This window comes from Triturus cristatus, chromosome 1_2, assembly GCF_964204655.1.
Source record: "Triturus cristatus chromosome 1_2, aTriCri1.1, whole genome shotgun sequence".
NCBI lineage: Eukaryota > Metazoa > Chordata > Amphibia > Caudata > Salamandridae > Triturus > Triturus cristatus.
Window position 1 is genome coordinate 915998344 of NC_140580.1, and position 20459 is coordinate 916018802.

The 20459-nt window shown below is 47.8% G+C and overlaps 1 protein-coding gene across 20 annotated transcripts in view; it reads right to left on the reverse strand.

Annotated features, from left to right (window-relative positions):
- The window catches only part of RERE (arginine-glutamic acid dipeptide repeats), a 1190399-nt gene that overhangs the window by 112539 nt on the left and 1057401 nt on the right, over window positions 1-20459 (reverse strand). For 12 of the 20 annotated variants that reach the window (XM_085609696.1, XM_085609720.1, XM_085609702.1 and 9 more), the window contains 3 exons: window positions 20324-20440; window positions 18148-19583; window positions 17052-17274 (listed from right to left, as the gene is read on the reverse strand). In XM_085609696.1, the coding sequence (XP_085465822.1) occupies window positions 17052-17274; window positions 18148-19583; window positions 20324-20440 (1776 nt within the window). The remainder of the gene's footprint in view (window positions 1-17051; window positions 17275-18147; window positions 19584-20323; window positions 20441-20459) is intronic. The other 8 variants (XM_085609712.1, XM_085609701.1, XM_085609709.1 and 5 more) reach the window with 1 other exon arrangement.

Sequence of the window (20459 nt, forward strand, 5' to 3'; positions counted from 1 at the left end):
TTCATCTCTCCGATCTGGGCTCATCAATATTGCCAACTGGATGCAGACCAATAAATTAAAACTAAACAGCGACAAAACCGAACTTCTTCTATTCGGTCCCGACACCTCTCTCTGGGGCCCGAAGTATTGGCCTCTGCAAATGGGTCCCCTGCCGGCTCCATCTACCATGGCTCGTAACCTGGGAGTTACATTTGACAACCAATTGTCCATGAAGCAGCATGCTGTGAAAGTCTCAGCCATCTGTACTAATATCATGCGATGGCTGAGAAAAATAGCATGGATGCTGCCGTCAGATACCCTAAGAACTGTGGTCCAGGCATTAGTAACCTCCAGGTTAGACTATGGTAACGTGCTCCTCCTTGGGGCTAACAAGGAAGTAACACGTAAATTACAGGTGGTGCAAAACATGGCGGCTCGCCTGCTCTGCAATTTGCCCAGAACTGCCTCTGCTGCTGTTTCCCTGCGCAGCCTTCATTGGCTGCGCATCGAATCTAGAGCAAAGTTCAAAGCTCTCCGTTATATGCACCGGATAAAAACAGGCAACTCCCCCCTCTACCTCTCCACTCTGGTTCAACCGTACTGTCCTGTGCGTACCCTCAGATCCTCCTCTCTTGGCACCTTCTCCGTGCCACGTTTCAAACGCACCAGAGTTGGTGATCGCTCCTTTTCCTATCTGGCACCTTCACTCTGGAACACACTCCCTATTTCTCTGCGCTTTGAAACTTGCTACCTGAAATTCAGGAAGGGCCTAAAAACCTGGCTTTTCTCTGCTTAAACCCCTCTTCCATCTCGCCTCCCTGCTTCTTTTCCTCTGTCAGCGCCGGGAAACCCCCGGGTATCTGTGCGCTTTACAAACCCAAATATAATAATAGTGTTGACCGTCCACTACAAATCTGAGAAGCTTCCTGTGAGCGTGGTGAACGGGAATGTGGAAATAGGCGTCCTTGAGGTCTAGGGTGGCAAGGAAGTCGTTCTGGGAGAGTAGGGGAAGTACCTGCTGGAGTGTGACCATGTGGAAATGGTCTGAGTGTATGTAGTGGTTTAAGGGTCTGAGGTCTAGGATGGGCCTTAGAGTGTCGTCCCCCATGTTTTGTTGGTGGGCAGGAACTGGTTCTATTGCACTCTTTTGTAGGAGGGAGATGACCTCCTGCTTTACAAATGTTCCTGTGACATTGAGCGCTGTTTGGGTGGAATGTTTTGGGGGGTAGATGTTCGTTCGAGGCAGTAGCCTGACCGAATTATCTGTGTCACCCATCTGTCTGAGGTGATGGTAGTCCAGACAAGAAGGAAATTGTGGAGTCTGCCACCGACCGGAGTGGGATGGTCTGGGGGAGTGGAGGGAAGTCACTTGGCGGGGGTGGAGGCAGAGTGGGAGGTGTTAGTTTTGCCTCTGCCTTTATTATTGTTACCCCTGTAGCCGCCTCTCTGATAACCCCTAGTGAAGGTGGATTGGGTAGGGGCCTTATAGGAAGTGGAGGCGCTGTCGGAGGAGTAGCCTCTGGAGTTGTTTCTAAAGGAAGAGCGGCAAATGTAGTGCCTGGGAGCTTGCGACTGCAAGGCTCCCATAGATTTTGCCGTGTCGGTGTCCTTTTTCATTTTTTCAAGGGCAACGTCGACGTTGGGGCCAAACAGATGTTGCTCGTCAAAGGTGTGGTTGAGGATGGAACTCTGCACCTCGGGTTTGAAACATGAAATTCGTAGCCAGGCATGCCTACGCAGGAGGACGCTGGTGCAAATTGCCCTAGAGGCGGTGTCAGCTACATCGAGGGCGCAACGAATGGAGGTGTTGGTGATGATTTTGCCCTCCTGGATTAGCTTGTTGGCCCTATTCTTGTATTTGTCAGGGAGGTGTTGCATTATGGCTTCCAGTTCATCATAATGTGCCCTTTCATATCTTGCTAAAAGCGCTTGGGTGTTTGCAATGAGCCACATGTTGGCAGCCTGTGATGCAGTTCGCTTGCCAGAGGCGTCCAGGAGTTTGGACTCCTTATCGGGTGGTGGAGCCTCGCCTGATGCCTGGGAGTTTGTACGCTTCCTCGCATTGGAGACTACTAGGGAGTCTAGTGGTGCGGGGCCTCTGATGTAGGTGGGGTCTGTAGGGGCGGCCTTATATTTTTTGTCAATGCGAGGGTTGATGACCCTGGCCCTGACCGGGTCTTTAAAGACCTCCGGGGCGTGCTTAATAACCCCTTTAAGCATGGCAGAATGGAAGTGACCCCCTGTGTAGTGTCAAAAGTATCTAGGAGGAAGTCCTCCTCCACGGGGTCTGTATGGAGATCAACTCCGTGGTAGTGTGAAGCCCTATGGAGCAGTTGGTTAAACCCCATTGTGTCTTCAGGGGGGACGGTCTTGAAGGGTAAAGGTCGTCCTGCGGGACGTTAGGGATGTTGTAGTCGTCCCATGGGTTTGGGGAGCCTGTAGGAGTGGGGTCCCCTGTGTGCTGGTTATCCGTCCCGTCCTCTGTGTCGTAGTAGACATCGTCATCATCCTCATCAGGAGAGGGTGTGGGAGAATGACGAGGTGGGGGAGGCGGAGGAGGTGGGGGTGAAGGCAGTCTCAAAGGGGAGGTAGCAAAGTCTCTTCTCTTTGGAGGTGGAGCTGGGGCAGGCTTGTCCAGCGCTCTCTTTTTGATGCTGAGCATCAAATGAGCAGTTTTAGGGTCCTTGACAAGTGTTTTTTGTAGTGGATCTGGCCGAACTAGCTCATCTGTGGGGGGCCGATCCTTCGGTGCCTAAGGTGTTGGAGCCGTAGGTTTCTTAGGCTTGGACTCTGCATCGGTTCGTTGTTTTGAACCGTGGGGCTTCGAAATGTCTGTTTGTTTCCTCGGTTCCGAGATGACTTTCGGCTTCGAGGTGTGGGTTTCGAGGGCCTTTGGGTTTTTGCTCGGCTCCGGGGATGGTGTCGGTACTGAGGAGCTAGAGTCAGTCTTCGGCGCAGGGTGCTTCGGTGTGGAGCTCGGCACGGAGGAGGAGGAGGAGGAGGAGGAGGAGGAGGCCGTCTTCTTTTTCGGTGCTGGTGCAGAGGAGTGTTTCTCGGCACCGACGGCAGGCTGGCTCGAGCCCGAGCCGCCGGAAGGCTTGATGGGCTTCTTAACCGGGCCCGAAGGCAAGGTATGGGAAGCAGTGTCTATGGTCGTGCCTAGGCCCGAAGCCTTTTTCGATGTCTGTACTCATGCCCCTCCATGCCGGAGTGATGTCCTCGACATCGGAGTCGTCCGCTTCGGAGGCGCTGACGAGGCCCTCTTCGGTGTGCTGCTCTTCCGGAACATCGACCCCTTCTCCGAAGATGTCGTGCCGGAGTGATGTCCTCGACATCGGAGTCGTCCGCTTCGGAGGCGCTGACAAGGCCCTCTTCGGTGTGCTGCTCTTCCGGAACATCGACGCCTTCTCCGAAGATGTCGTTGGGGATCGAAGTCGAATAGTCTTCTTCGAACTGAGGGATTTGCAAGCCGGATAGTCTCTTGCCTCGTGTTCTGGGGAGAGGCAAAGGTTGCACACCTCATGTAGATCGGCGTGGGGAAACTTCGACCCACATTGAGGACATTTTTTGAACGGCGTCCTTTCCATCAGCCAGGACAGGAGGCCAGGTAGGCCCGAAGGCCTTCGTCGACGACTGGAATCGAAGACTTCGAATGATGAGTCGCGTCGAGTGTGGAGATCGCAATCGAAACAATACCGTGGAAAGGGAAAGGATTGCGCGCCGATCAGAAGAACTGAAACGGTTCGGAACCGGAGCGCGAAGAACACATCCAAGCCCGATGGTGGAAAAAAACAATCTGAGGATGGAGCCGAGGTCCATGCGCAATATGATCCAAGGGAGGAGTCACATACCTCGTGACTTCCAAACACTTTCCAAGAGGAAAAACAACTGCAAACATCCGGGCCCAACACCAGATGGCGATCTTTGCAGTGTGTAATCTGCAGCTCATATGCCTCGAACAGTGTTTTTAAGTACTGCCTGGCCTACATTAGCTTGTTGCCTCCCTAACACATCTACACAATAGTGTTTAGTGAAAGTGTTTGGTGCAGACTATGTTGCTGCCTTACAGATGTCATCTAGGGGAATATTCCCTAGGAAAGCCATAGTAGCCCCTATTTTGCGGGTGGAATGCGCTCTAGGGGGTATTGTCAAGGTTCTTTTCGCTTTCACATAACATGTTTAGTTACATTTAATGATCCATCTTGCAATGCCTAATTTAGAAATGAGATTGACTGTGTGGTGGCGAAAAAGCAACTAAGCTGTTTTGTCTTATGAAAATCTTTTGCTCTTTCCACAAAGCATAGTAGAGTTCTTCTAATATCTAGTGTGTGTAGAGCTCGTTCTGCTACAGGATCAGGTTGAGGAAAGAACATGAGTAACTCAAATGAACGCATGATATGATAAGCAGAAACCACTTTAGGAAGAAATTTGGGATTGGTTCTAAGAACCACGTTGTCTTTGTGAAGTTGAAAGAAAGGCTCTTGTATAGTTAGTGCCTGGAGTTCACCAACTGTCCTTAAAGAAATGATTGCAATAAGAAAACCAACTTTCCGTGAGAGAAATTGTAGTTGACACTTGTGCACTGGCTCAAAAGGTGGACCCCTTAGCCTCGTAAGGACTATGTTCAAGTTCCATACTGGTGCAGGTAGAGCTCTTGGCGGTATTACTCTTTTTAGTCCTTCCATAAATGCTTTAATCACTGGTTCTCGGAATAGAGATAAGTGTTGTCTGTTTTGTAAGTATGCAGCTACTGCTGCTAAATGCAATCAAATGGATGTATAGGCTAATCCTGGTTGCTGTAAGTGTAAGAGATAACAGATGATGTTTTTCACTGAAGCATCAAGGCGATTTATATTGTTTTTGTTACAGTATTTAACAAATTGTTTCCACTTTGCTGCATAACATGCCCTAATAGTAGGTTTGCTAGCCTCTTTTAGAATATTCATACAGTCTGGTGGGAATTGTAACTAACCAAACTATGACTTCAGGAGCCAAATCGATAGGTTGAGTTTCTTGGGATTTGGATGCCTGACTTCTCCATGACTGAGTGAGGAGACTGGAGTTGAGATGCAGCTTTTGGTGTGAAACTACTGAGAGCTCTAGCAGGGTGGTGAACCAAGGTTGACGTGCCCATGTGGGAGCTATGAGAATGAGTTTGAGGGATGATTGTCTGAAATTCTGAACTACCAGCGGAATGAGTGGGAGAGGCGGAAAAGAGTAGGCAAATATCCCTAACCAGTTCATGCCTTTGGAGGGCGGGTCTGGGAACCTGGAGGCGAAGCTTGGGCAGTTTGCGTTTTGAGCTGAGGTGAACAGATCTATGTGATGAAGTCCCCATTCCTGAAAGTACGGAAGAAGAATCTGGGGATGAAGTTCCCACTTGTGGATTGGTTGTCTCTGTCTGCCGAGAAGGTCTGCAATTTGATTGTTTACTACTGGAAGATGTTCTGCTAGGAGATACATGTTGTGATGTATGGCCCTTTTCCAAATGGCTTATGCTAGGCGTGACAGTTGGAAAGAGTGTGTCCTCACCCCCTGTTTTTGTATATAGTACATAGCTGTCATGTTGTCTGTGCGGACTAAAACTGTTTTGCCTATTCGGTGAGTTTGAAAAGTTTTGAGCACTAGAAACACTGCTAGTAGCTGTAGGTGATTTATATGGAGGCTCTTGTACTTTACAGTCCATAATCCTTGGATTGTGTGACTTTGTAGGTGACCGACCCAAACAGTGAGCGATGAGTCTGCTGTTAGCACTGTCTGTGGAACAGGGTCGAGAAAGGGCCGCCATTTGGATACATTTTGTGGGTTCCACCACTGCAAAGAGCGATGGGTGCGGCAATCTACCAACACTAGATCGGTCAACTGACCCTGCGACTGGTTCCAATGACTTGCTAAGCATTCTTGAGGGAACGCATGTGAAGTCTTGCGTGGGGAACAATTATAAGGAAAGACGCCATCGTCCCTAGCAGTTGCGTGAATATTTTTGCTGGTAATGTTTGGTTGGGCTGAAACTGAGTGAGAAGGGACCGAATACTGTGAATCCTGGCTGTATTGGGAGAGGCTAGAGCTTTAGACGTCTATTGTGGCTCTCAGATAAGTTTGTGTGTTGGAAGGCTGTAGGTGAGACTTCAACGCATTTACTGTAAACCCTAGTTGGTGAAGTAAGTGAATAGTGGTTTGAGTGTGTTGGAGACACATTTGATAAGTGCTGGGTTTGATGAGCCAGTCATCCAGGTATGGGAAGACATGGATGACTTGTCTTCTCAGATGTGCCGTGATTACTGCCAAACGGTAGTACGCTGTATTGGTAATGATGACCCGCTATCATGAATCTGAGGTATTTGCGATGAGCGGGATGAACTGCAATGTGGAATTATGTGTCTTAAGTCTAGAGTAGACATAACATCGCCCTGCTGTAGAAGTGGGAGCACTTGTTGATGTATCACCATGTGGAAATGCTCTTAAAGTATGTAGATGTGTAGAACTCCGAGGTCTAGAATAGGTCTTAAGGAGCCGTCCTTTTTGGGGATGAGAAAGTACAGGGAGTACACCCCTGTCCCTTGATGTTGTAAGGGCAAAGGTTCTATGGCTCCTTTGGACAGGAGAGACTGGACCTTTTGCTGAAGTAGATGTAAATATTCTGGTGACATTATGTGTGAACGTGGTGGAATGTTTGGAGGATTGTTGGTAAGCTCCAGGCAATAACCAAGTTGGAAAATTCCTAACACCCATTTGTATATGGTGATAGATTGCCAAATGGGGAGGAATTATAGAAGATGCCCACCGACAGGCGTTAAATGATCAGGGGTGGGGTGGGGGAAGTGTAGGTAAGTCACTGCTTGTTGGGGGACGGGGAATTCTGTGTTGTGAAACCCCCTGCCTCGACCTTTGTTGTGGCCTCTGTATCATCTTCTAAAGAAGCCCCTTGTAGGGGAAGATTGATTGTTGCCTTTGTAGGAGGCGGCAGTATTGTCTGATGACATGGTTTTCAACCCACCACGCTAGAAGGAGCGACGAAAGGAGCCCCACTAGAAGGAGCGACAAAAGGAGCCCCGATTAGAGGGGTACTGCAGAGCTCCCATAGACTTGGCTACTTCTGTTTCTTTTTTCATTTTTTCTAATGACTTATCTACTTTGGGCCCAAAGAGATGTTACAAAATGAGTATTTAAAATAGACTGTTTTACTTCAAGGTTTAAAACCAAAAATCCTCAACCATGCAAGTCTCCTTAACACACTAGTGTTGATCTCTCTAGCTGCGGTGTCTGCAGTATCTAAAGCACATCTAATTAAGGAATTGGATATGTGTTTACCTTCCTGGACTATATCCTGGGCTTTTGCTTTGTGCTCATCTGGTAGGTGTTGTAACAACTGCTCCTTTTCGTCCCAGTGTGCCCTATCATATCTGGCTAGCAGGGCCTGGGTGTTGGCAATGCGCCAAAGATTTTCTGCATGGGTGGCTACTCGTTTACCTGAGGCATCTAATAGTTTTGACTCTGTCTGGAGGGGGCGCATCCCCTGTAGTCTGTGAATTGGCCCATTTAGAGGCATTAGAGACCACCAAGGCGTCTAGTGGTAACTGGCCTCTAATAAAGACTGGTTCTGAGGGCGCAGGCTTATATTTCTTTTAATCAATTCTGGGGGTGAGAATGCAAGCACGCACTAGATCTTTAAAGATATCATCGGCATGTCTCATACCTTTAATCATAGGTAGAGTGTGGCTATCCCTTTGTGAGCTAGAGTGTTTCAAATAGGAAATCGTCCTCTAGAGATTCCTGTGCAACTGTACCCCATGATATTCTGTAGCTCTAGCAAGTAATTCTAGATATCCTACATTGTCCTAAGGAGGGGAAGGCTTTGCAACGTAAAGATCTGCTTCCTTATCTGTAGGTGAATCCGTGTTATAACCCTTCCAGGGGTCTACTGGTAAAATATTGGCCCCCCATCTCCATCATCATTATCATCAGGTGGTGGTGTGGAGTTAGTTGGTGTAATCAGTAAATGCTGCAAAGGTGGAGAAGTTGGTGTAGGGAAACGTGGTGGAGGAGTGGTTAGTACCAACATTCTTCCTCTTCAAAGGAATATGGTAAAGGGTGTCCTCTGACTCAGGCTTGCGTTTGAGGTGATTTAGTAAAAACATGTCCTGTAGAGGATGTATGGAATATGCTACTTACCAGTATGCATCTGTTCTTGGCATGTAGAGCTGCAGATCTACACACTTTTGCATAGATCGCCATCTGGTGTTGGGCCCGGTTGTTTGCAGTTTGTTTTTCCTCTTGGAAAGTCTTTGGAAGTCACGAGGTCGGTGACTCCTCCTTTGGATCGTATTGCGCATGGGCTTCGGCTCCATCCTCAGATTGTTTTTCGCCAGCAGGGAAAGATGGAGCGTAGTAACAACAGTGAAGAAACCCATGTGTGTTGTATCTAAATAAGATAAACTGGAACAGATACAGGTAGCCGGGGAGGCGTGTGTAGATCTGCAGCTCTACATGCCAAGAACAGATGCATACTGGTAAGTAGCATATTCCGTTCGAGGCATATGAGCTGCAGATTACACACTTTTGCATAGACTATATAGCAGTTCCCAACCTTAGCGGCGACCACCGGTATCTGTTGCAGTGGCTTGAAAAAGTGTTTTAAGTACAGCCTGGTCCACACTAGCTGGTTGCTTAGTTTGCACATCTACACAATAGTGTTTGGTGAAAGTGTGCGGTGTTGACCATGTAGCTGCTTTGCAGATATCATATAATGGGATGTTCCCTAGAAATGCCATGGAAGCCCCTATCTTTCGTGTAGAATGGGCTTTAGGGGGAACGGAAAGCGTTCGTTTTGCTTTGTGGTAGCAAATTTGGATGCATTTTACAATCCACCTAGCTATCCCTGATTTTGAGATGGGGTTGCCCTTGTGTGGTGGAGAGAAAGATACAAACAGTTGTTTGGTCTTTCGGAAAGGTTGTGTTCTCTCGATGTAGTAAAGTAAGGCTCGTTTGACATCTAGCGTGTGCAGAGCCCTTTTTGCAACGGTCTGAGGTTGCGAGAAAAATACTGGTAATTCTACAGATTGGTTTATGTGAAAAGGGGAAATGACTTTAGGTAGGAATTTTGGGTTGGTACGGAGAACAACCTTGTTATGGTGCATTTGAAGAAAAGGTTCTTGTATGGTAAGTGCTTGTATCTCACTGACCCTTCTAAGGGAAGAGATGGCTACAAGGAAAGCTGTTTTCCAGGTTAGGAATTGCAGTTCGCATTTATGCAAAGGTTCGAAGGGAGGCCCCATCAGCCTTGTGAGAACGATATTTAAGTTCCACACAGGTGAGGGTGGTACTCTGGGGGGAATTATTCTTTTCAGGCCTTCCATGAAGGCTTTAATGGCAGGTACTCTGAAGAGTGATAGATGTTGCCTGTTTTGTAAGTAAGCTGCAATTGCTGCGAGGTGTAGTCGAATGGACGTATAGGCTAGATTACACCTTTGTAGGTGGAGTAAGTAGCCTATGGTGTGTTGTATAGACACGTCCAGAGGATTGATGGAGTTGTTATGGCAATAAACAACAAATCTTTTCCACTTGGCAGCGTAGCAGGCTCTAGTGGTAGGGCGTCCAGCTTCTCTGATGATGTTCATACAGTCAGGGGGAAGATTTAGGTACCCAAATTCTAGGATTTCAGGAGCCAGATCGCAAGGTTGAGCTGAGCTGGGTCCGGGTGCCTGATCTCTCCATGGTTCTGGGTTAGGAGGCATGGTGAGAGGTGTAGCTTTTGGTGTGGTACTACCGAGAGTTCCAGCAGCGTGGTGTACCACGGTTGTCTGGCCCACGTTGGAGCTACTAGGATTAGTGTGAGGGAGTGCTGTTGTAGTTTTTGCACCACTAATGGAATGAGTGGGAGAGGCGGAAAAGCGTACGCAAATTTGCCTGACCAGTTCATCCATATTGCATTTCCTTTGGACAATGGGTGTGGGTATCTGGCGGCGAAGCTTGGGGATTTTGTATTTTCGTGGGTGGCGAAGAGGTCTATCTGCGGATGCCCCCACATTTGAAAGAACGGATGAAGAACCTGTGGGTGAAGTTCCCACTCGTGGATTTGTTGTGTTCGTCTGCTGAGCAGATCTGCCACGGTGTTTTGGACTCCTGGGACATGTTGAGCTAGGAGAAAGATTTTGTGGGGAATTGCCCATCTCCATATGCTCTGTGCTAATTGAGAGAGCTGTGGAGAGTGTGTGCCGCCTTGTTTTTGAATATAATACATGGCCGTCATGTTGTCTGTGCGAATGAGGACTGCCTTGCCTGAAATCTGTGTTTGAAAAGATTTCAGGGCTAGAGAGATTGCTAGTAACTCCAGATGGTTGATATGGAGTAACTTTTGTTGCGGCGTCCATGTGCCCTGCACTGTGAGGTGTAATAGATGAGCTCCCCAGCCGGAGAGGGATGCGTCCGTTGTTAGTATTATCTGGGGAACCGGGCCCAGGAACGGTCGACCTTTGGAAAGGTCGACCTTTGGAAAGGTGTGTGGTGTTCCACCACTGCAGAGAGCGATGGGTGCGACCGTCTACCAACACCAGATCTGTCAGTTGACCCTGGGCCTGGTTCCATAGGCGCGCTAAGAACTCTTGGAGTGGACGCATCTGGAGTCTTTCGTGGGGCACTATAAAAATGAAAGAGGCCATCATTCCTATTAGTTGCATGAACACTCGTGCTGGAAGGGAGTATTGAGGTATGAATTTTTGTCGCAAAGCCTGAATGCTTGCAATCCTGGCCGGATTGGGGTAGGCTATTGCTTTTGAGGTGTCTATGGTGGCACCAAGGTATTGTTTTATGTGGGATGGTGTTAGCTGGGACTTTTGGTGGTTCACCGTGAAGCCTAGTTGGTGAAGTAGTTGGATTGTGGTGGCGGTGTGGTGTACACATTGATTGTATGAAGTGGCTTTTATCAGCCAATCGTCCAAGTATGGGAAGACTTGAATGTGCTGTCTTCTCAGGTGTGCCGCCACCACTGCTAGGCACTTGGTGAATACCCGTGGTGCTGTTATGACTCCAAACGGGAGCACTTTGAATTGGTAGTGTTGTCCGTCCACTACAAATCTGAGGTACTCTCTGTGAGCATGGTGTACTGGAATGTGGAAGTATGCATCTTTCAAGTCCAGTGTGGTGAGAAAGTCGTTCTGGGAGAGGAGCGGAAGTACCTGCTGAAGTGTTACCATGTGAAAATGGTCTGAGTGTATGTATGCGTTTAGGGGTCGGAGATCTAGAATAGGTCGTAGAGTCTCGTCCCTTTTTGGTATTAGAAAATATAGGGAGTAGACCCCCAAATTTTGTTGATTGACATGAACGTGTTCTATTGCCTGTTTTTGTAGGAGGGAGATTACCTCCTGCTTTAGTAATGTTGAATGTTCTTGTGACATTGGGCGTTGCCTGGGTGGAATGTTTGGGGGGAAGGGGTAGATGTTAGTTCCAGGCAGTAACCTGACCGAATTATTTGGGTCACCCATTTGTCTGAGGTGATGGTCTCCCAGACATGAAGGAAATTCTGGAGTCTGCCCCCGACCGGAGTGGAATGGTCTGGGGGGAGCGGGGGAAAGTCATTGGGTAGTAGGTGTGGCAGAACGGGCGTTGTTGTTTTGCCTCTGCTCTTTTTGTTGTTACCCCTGTAGCCGCCTCTTTGGTAACCTTTTGTAAAGGTGGTTTGAGTAGGGGACTTGTACGATGTGGACGCTGTGTCTGAGGAGTAGCCTCTGGATGCACTCCGAAAGGAGGAGCGGCGAAAGGAGCGTCTGGGCGGGTGAGACTTTAAGGCCCCCATGGATTTCGCGGTATCCGTGTCCTTTTTCATCTTTTCTAAGGCCTCATCCACCTTTGGCCCGAATAGATGTTCCTGGTCAAAGGGATGGTTAAGGATGGAGGCTTGTACTTCTGGTTTAAACCCAGATACCCTTAACCAAGCATGACGACAGAGAAGGACGCTGGTGTTAATGGCCCTGGAGGCTGTATCTAGGATACAACGTATAGAGGTGTTTGATTGTTTTACCCTCTCGAATTAACTCGTTGGCTCTACTTTTATATTTTTCAGGGAGATGGTGCATTATGCTTTCTAATTCGTCATAATGAGCCCTGTCATATCTGGCCAGCAGTGCCTAAGTGTTTGCTATACGCCATATGTTGGCGGCCTGGGATGCTGTGCGTTTGCCTGATGAATCTAGCAGTTTTGACTCCTTGTCAGGTTGTGGTGCATCACCTGACGCTTGTGAGTTTGCCCTTTTACGTGCCGTAGATACCACTAAGGAATCTAGTGGCGCTGGTCCTCTGATGTAAGAGGGATCTGAGGGAGCAGGTTTGTATTTCTTTTCGATACGTGGGTTAAGGACCCTGGCTCTAACTGGGTCTTTAAAAACTTCTGCCGCATGCCTTACCACCCCTTTGAGCATGGGCAGTGTGGAGGTGGACCTATGTGTAGTATCGAATGTGTCTAGGAGGAAATCTTCCTCCACAGGGTCATTATGTCCACCCCGTGATAATGTGCTGCCCTTTGCAGAAGATGGTTAAACCCTAATGAATCTTCTGGTGGAGATGGTCTAGAAGAGTAAATATTTTCTTGTGGGACATTGGGGATATCTGGTATATTGTAATCGTCCCATGGATCTGGAGATCCTGTAGGGGTGGGGTCTTGTGGCACATCCCCTGTATCATCATATGGGTCCCCCTGATCATCATCGTCTGGAGACGGAGTAGGAGAACGATGAGGTGGGGGTGGAGAGGGCGGAGGGGGTGGAGGTGGGGAAGGAGGAGGAGGTGGTGGGGAAGGTATTCTGAACGGAGAGGTAGCAGAGTCCTTCCTCTTTGGAGGTGGAGTCGGAGCAGGCTTCTCCAAATGTCTCTTCTTAGTAGTGTGTGTCAAATGTCCCGTTTTTGGATCCTAGGTGAGAGTTTTTTGCAAGGGATCCGGTGTAAATAGCTCTGGTGAGGTAATTTGGTTCGTCGGCGCTGAAGGCGTCGGGGCCGATGATTTTTTAGGTGTTTCCATGGTGGTTTGATGTTTAGAACCCGGCTTGGGACCCTCCGGTCTCTTGGTCGGCGCCGAGTTGGGCTTCGGCTTGGAAGTGTCGGTGCCGGTGGCCTTGTGTGGTTTGGTCGGCACCGAAGATGGCGTCGGTGCCGAAGGGCTGGGTTTCGACCCCGAGGGCTTCGGTGCAGAGCTTGGTGTCGAGGTGGAGGCCGGTTTCTTTTTCGGTGCCGAAGTGTGTTTCTCGGCACCGCTGGCAGGCTGGCTCGAGCCCGAGCCGCCGGAAGGCTTACTTGGCTTTTTCACCGGTACCGAAGGTGGGGTGTGTGAAGCAGTGTCTCTGGTCTTGCCTAGGCCCGCAGGCGAAGGCGTGACCGAAGCCTTTTTGGGTGTCGGTACGGGTGTGGTTAGATTGGTACTCACGACCCTCTGCGCTGGAGTGATGTCCTCCACATCTGATTCGTCGGCCTCGGAAGCGCTGACTAGGTCCTCTTCGGTACAATGATGTTCCGGATCGTCGATGTCGTCTCCGAAGATGTCGACCGGAATGGACGTCGAGGAGTGTGCCATGTTCCTTCTGGCTCTTCAGTCCTGAATAGTCTTTTTGGATCGGAAAGACTTACAGGCCGGACAGTCTCGAGCCTCGTGTTCTGGGGAGAGGCAAAGGTTGCTTACCTCATGAAGATCAGTGTGGAGTTCTTTCCATGAGCCGGGACCGGAGCCTGGGTAGGACCGAAGGCCGCCGTCGACGACTGGAACCGAAGGTCTGTGTCGATGAGAAGGCGTGTTGATTGAAGAGATCGTGATCGAAACAATACAGCAATTGGGGTGAGGATTGCGTGTCGATCGTCGAACTGGAAGCTGTTCGGAACCGGAGCGCGAGGATTACATCCGAGCCCGATGGCGGAAAAAAACAATCTGAGGATGGAGCCAAAGCCCATGCGCAATACGATCCAAAGGAGGAGTCACCGACCTCGTGACTTCCAAAGACTTTCCAAGAGGAAAAACAAACTGCAAACCTCCGGGCCCAACACCAGATGGCGATCTATGCAAAAGTGTGTAATCTGCAGCTCATATGCCTCGAACATAAAATTCCTTTTGTTTTGGGTCCGATTTGGATGTGGGGGCATTGAAAATCGGATCCTGCAGCTTCGGAGGAACAGCTTTAGGTTTCAGCACCGAGGATTTCGGTGCCGGGATAGAATGACTTTCGGCACGTAAGATTTTGGTGCCGAAGGAGGATTCATTTTTGGTGTCAATGATTTCAGCTTCGAAGCGGTTTTCGGCTTCGAGCCTGAAGGTTTGAGCTCGGTGCCAGACTTTGGCCGACTCTATCCCGAACTGGAAGGCTTGGTGACGTGATTCTATGACGAGCAGGAGGTCGGGGCATCAGAAACATTTTGTTGGTGCCGACCGTGGCCAGAAAGCAGGGGTGGGACCGAAGCCTTTTGTTTCGGCTGAGTTGGAGTTTGGGTCAAGGGCCGTTCGGTACTCACGGGACGTTGACCTTGTGGCAAATCTTCTTCCATCTCTGAGTCTGATTCTGGAATGGAAACAAGTTCTTCTTGTTCTTCCTCAGCCCCTTGTGCATTGAATTCATCCTTCGCAGAAGATGTCCGGCATGTATTCGACGTTTTGACTCTGCATTTCGCGACTTTGAGCCCATGGATCACGGTGTGTTTTTTTCGATCGGAACGATCTGCACGCAACGCAGTCCTGTTCGTTGTGCTCAGGAGAAAAGTACAAGTTGCACACTTCATGGGAGTCGGTGCGTGGATACTTGGCGTGGCACCGAGGGCAGAATTTGAATGGAGTCCGTTCCGTCTACTGCGAAGTGGACCGACGCGCTCAGGCCAGATGGCCTTTCTGAAGATCTTCGATCAAAATAAAGGTTTTCCTTGATGGATACGATACGTGGAGAAGTGGGATACACGTTCGAAACAATACCGGGGCGTGTAGAGTGGATTGCGCACCGAGGGTGACCTGAAGAAACTCTTTCGAAGCGGAGCACAGCAATAAACATCCGAACCCGATGGCGGAAAAAGCAATCTAGCAATGGAGTCGATGCCCATGCGCATTATCACCGAAAGGAGGAGTCACCTACCTCATGACTGTAAAGACTTCTTCAAAGAAAAACAACTTGCAAACATCCGGACCCAACACTAGATGGCAAAAGTATGCACAGCATGTGATCTAAAGCTCAAAGGTCTCGAACACACTAGTTTTTGTGCCTAGTCATCCTTTTCACTTTCCAGCTCTGATGAACTACAAGAACCTTAGCATAAGTGATCTCAATGATTTCCACTGAATTCCGTGGACATGCACAAAACTGCACCCAAATTTAGGCAAATCAAAAGAAGCCCTTTACTGGTAAGTGCAAATACATAAACAACTAGAGTTGCCAATTCAAGGTGGTGAGAGGAGGGGTGATTAAAAAAAAAGGAAGTTAGGGAGAAAGAGCAGGAAAATGTAAAAAATAAATAAATAAAAGATGCCTGCTGCATGCTTTCTGCTCAAAATGAATTACACAATCAAATATTTAAAAAATGTGTCTTTGGATAACACACACTGGCTGAGATACTCAACTACTACTTATTTAAGGATATCGGACAATTCTAGGGTTGTGGATTTTTTTAATGTTCAATTTTTAACTGGTCTAGATCGCTGGTGCAAAGCATTGTGCTTACAAGTTTTCAAGATGGTGGAAGACAAGCAAAACATGGACAATAGCCACTAGCAGCGCAAAAGTGCAACCATAAGAGAACCTGTGCAGTTAAAACATTAAAAACAGTAGAGGAATCTAAGCAGTGAATATCATGAACTGGTACTTTGGATTAACTGATCTGTGTTTGCTTGCAATGAGTATACAATAATTAGAATGAAAAATGACTTGGAAATTCCTCACTATAGGTTTTGAGCATGCATTTTCTTTTCCAAGAATAAAGGTACTGTCATGAGGGATAGCTGTTCTTATTCTAAAAGAGATACTGCTCTCAGTCTTCAGACCAGGTTAAATATCTGCTTAACAATAGTTTGCTCACCTCAATTATGACAATGGAATTTAGTGTTGGGCACAAATAATGTATTCAGAGACGACATTGCCTGGGATGTAATTCTGGATTGATAACTCCCTGCAGAATCCATTATGAAGAAATAAGGGTCAAGTGGGAGGACTACTGTATCACCAATGCAATGCCTCATGATATGTCTACTAATTAAACTGAATAGTTTGCAGGTTCACACGACTTTGTAGCATCTCAGAAATATGCAACAGCATGAGCGTGGCAGCAGGAGGTATTATAGCCACTAGGCTTTTTCTACATGCTTGCCCATTTTTAGGTATGTACACTCAATTGATCCATTCACCAAATTTTTCTAACCTGCATTTCTTTTTCTCTAATACAGATACTAAGTGTTCATCAATAACCGTATGTATATAACCAAGTGCGCTCCATAGGCGCACATTATTAGTCTAATTTTTCACCTTAATTTAGGTTTCTGCACGGAGTGGTACACGTGGGGCTGGATCCCATGCTGTCCTGAAGAAGAGGTTAGGGGATACCTCGAAACATGTTGACAAAATAATAGGCAATATAAACACATAATAGTTATATTTTTCCTGTTATTAACCCCTTTTTATCTTACCAGCTAGGAGTAGGAATACATTGTTAACTCACTAGCTAGGTATTTTTAACTAACACTAACACCACTCCCCCAACACAGTTTCACACAAAAAAGTGCTCCTACGTAAATCTCGCAAGTCGTAGCACGCCCCAAGCAGTAGATGCTTGGGATGGCCCCAATGATGAAGCATGTCACCTAGGGGCAACCCTGGGTGAGTGAGAGGACTCTAGAAAAGCATTTTTCTTTTCTAAATTGTTGAGGCTCACCAATTTGGTGAACCCACTGTCTGTTAACTTAGGCTAGTTTCTCATGATCCATTATCTATGGATCAATTAAGTGTACTTTAATGATATAGGAGGACAAACCTAGCCTGAACCTCCTTCTCCCTCTTATTCTGACAAACATTTTTAGGTATGCACACAAACTAAATGCTTATTTTGACTCTAGCAATAGAACGTACCGACGCTCGCTCCACTTCTTTCTCTCTTTCCCGCTCCCTCTCTTTCTCCTTCTCCTTTTCCTTCTCTCGCTCCCGGTCATCACGGGCCTTCTGCTCTGCTTCCCTCTTGGCTTTCTCGATAGCCTCCTCCCTCTTCTTTGCCAACTTGGATCCAGCTAGTGGCATGAAGTACAGATCAGTCCTGGCACATGAGTTGTAGCCCCGATCCAGATGCTTGTAGAACCTGCAATAGAAACCAAATGCAACACAGTGAAATAAAAGTTGTCTAGAAACTGAAGGATGACAAACATTGACAGAAGAACACCCAAGAAACTTGCTATTTTTCTTGAATACATACACACTAGGTGCTTTCATACAATTTAACTCCCACAATATACCTCTGAAATTACACTTGATGGTAAGTGATGACAGATTGGGCGACACTGCGGATTTCATCATTTCCACCAATGATCTAAGGAGCCCAAAAGAGCTGCCAACATAAGTATTAATATTTGGCTGCCATTAATAAACAATTGATTCTGCCACTATAAGTGAAAATAAATGACCCTTTGTCTGCACCAAGGTACTGCCCCTTGCTGCACAAAAAAAAAGAAAAAAAAAGAAGGACTCCGGATTTTTGCTTAATGACTGATAACTGATTAAGATTGTTTCAATATTGTATGCGTCTATGTCCAATAGGGCAGACACTATGTTACCTAGCAGAACTACTGAATAATCTTAATTTCGTCCTTTCGTAAATGGAAGATATCTTACATTAGGCGTAGGATTGACTTATCAGAGAATAATACTTTTGTCAGAGTAAATACTCTCACACTGAACACCTTTGAGGTACCTCCATCACACTGACCAACATCCTGGGTTAGTCGAACAACATACCATAAGTCTGTATTCCCATCATGTTGCCTATGCTTTCCAAACTCTTGAATCCATTCCCTTCAGACCAATTTTCCAAGGCCTTTTTGAACTTTGCCAATCTTCAAAGGTTTCTATTCTGTACCGGGTATGCAAACTGAGTACAGATCTACTTAAAAGTAAGCTGCTTAAAAGACGTCCTGAATAACATTAACTCAGTTTGGTCTGGAGTAGTACTTCTTACCTGGCAGACTGACTGGCGTGACTTGGTGTGTCCACCACAGTGGGCTCTGGAGATGGACCTCGAGGTGAATTTGGGGGGCTCTCTGGTTCTTCCATCTCATCTGGGGCCTCCTCTTTGATTGTGATGGGAGGCACTGTGCAGGGGATAGAAGAGGAGCCAGGGGATGTGACAATTGGAAGAGTCCCACTGGGAGTAGATGCTACCACCGACAAGGGTACAGGAGAAGGAGCCGAAACAGGAGTCATGGAAGAAGGAGCTGAGGTAGAAGAGCAGGATGGAGGAGTAACGCATGTTGGCCCTCCAGGAATGAAGGGATGCTGAGGCATGGGGTTCTGTGGTGGGAATGGATGGTGGCCAGTGTGAGTGTGATTTGTGGTAGGTGTCAGGCTTTGACTCTGAGTAAGAACAGGAGGCTGAACTGGTGATGGTTGGAGCTGCTGACTCTGTGGCATGAGCTGAAGGGGAGGTGGGTGGGCGGATGGAGGATGATGAGCAGGAAGAGAGCTCAAGGGTTTCAAAGCTGGTGGTGGGGGAAGGTTGGAATTAATGGAAAATGGAGATGGCCCCGATAGATGTGGAGGATGTTTGTGTGACTGTGGAGTGGGCATTTGTGGTATTGGGGTGGTGGGAGGTGGTTTAATGTGAGGCATGGCCATGGGAGCAGGAGGGAGAGGCTGTTCCCTTGGGGGCTGAGTTGACTGTTGTAAAGACTGCATCTGTAGAGCTGGCTGCTGAGCCACTTGCGGAGCTGGAGGTATAGGTAGTGCCTGAGTCTGGAGCTGTGGGGAGATCGGAGGTGGGCATGACTGAGAGGTAACAGGAAATGGTTGTGGAGGGCCAGGGTGCTGCAGGTGAGGCTGAGCTTGTACATTATGTGGAAGAGGAGGCAGCTGGACATGGAGAGGTTGCTGTCCATGGAGGGATGGCTGTGACTGGGATGTAGGAGAAGCCTGGGGCTGAGACCCTGCTAAAGGCTGAATGGCAGGATAAGGTGATGGTAGCCTCTGAGGGTGAAGGACTGGGGTGTGCTGGATATGGGAGTGTGTAGAAGTTGTAGCAGGGGGCTGAACCACTGATGAAGAGACCTGTGAGGGTACAGCTGGAATGCTCTGTGCCGCAGAAACAGATGGCAGCACTTGCACAGATACTGGAGAAACAGCTCGTGTAGGCTGTAAGCATGCCATACTCTGAACCGGCAGTGATTCAGTTGTGAGCTGTGATTGCAGAACCTGCTGCTGAGCAGAGGAGTCAGAGTCACTTTCATTGTCCTGGGGACTGGGGATACTTGGTGAGCTACTCCGATTATCCTGGTCAATGTCTTTGGGATCACTGCTTCCCTCATCATTGACGCTGTGGCTGTCTGAACTCTCCCCTTCTCCTTCGCCTTCTACATCACCTTCTCCCTCTGATGGTGAATTTGGCCGACTAATGTCCTGCTGAACAGAAAAGCAAGTACAAAGAAAGACATTAGAACTATCAAAGACAGATAACAGGTAAAGTGCATCTACAGAGGGAAGGTGGCAACAAGCTAAGCAGTGGACCTGGATCATGCTACAGGGCAATCACACTCTTGCGTGGAACCAGGTAAAGGTTTGGGAAAAGTGAATGTCGGGGCTCGGCAACTGTATCAGCTTGTAGGCTCAAGGCAGAGCATAGCTGGATTTTCAGGTACAATAACCATCTTTGTGATGTTTTGGGCTCACTAATCAATGTCTTGTGGTGCCCAATCTTCAATGAAATAATTTTCATGATAATGAAAGCTCACAAGCAGTCAAATCAAAGACAATCGGACCCTTGTCCCACCAGCCTTGAGTAGCACAGTCAAAATCAACTCTGCATACAAATCAGTTTGCAAAATCTGTGCGAAATAAGAAACATGTTCAGGGGCAAACCCAGCTAACTCACTCAATAGGTAATACCTCAGACTCTGTGGTATGCAGTAGATAAATTAACTACCACACCCAAAGGCATTGGGGAGAATTTTGATGCCATACATTAACACAGACTGCAACTCTAGTAATGCCCTTAAAGGTCTGCAAGTGTCGTTCTGCTCTGGTATACAGGGCCTTCTGTCAGTCAGCTACTCTTCTGAATCTTCCAGAAATTAATTCAAGCCAAAGGTACAGATTCACTCAAGACTGATGGCCAGTCCAGCCAGGTCCCTCACTGAACTCACTTCCTGGGGTTTCGATTTCTTCACGCCTGTCCTGTCTGGTTCCTCTGTGTCCGACAACTCAGCCTTTTCTCGCTGACGTTTAATGCTCTTTAGCGGTGAAGACACCTCCTCGATCTTCTGAAGAACAAACAAATAT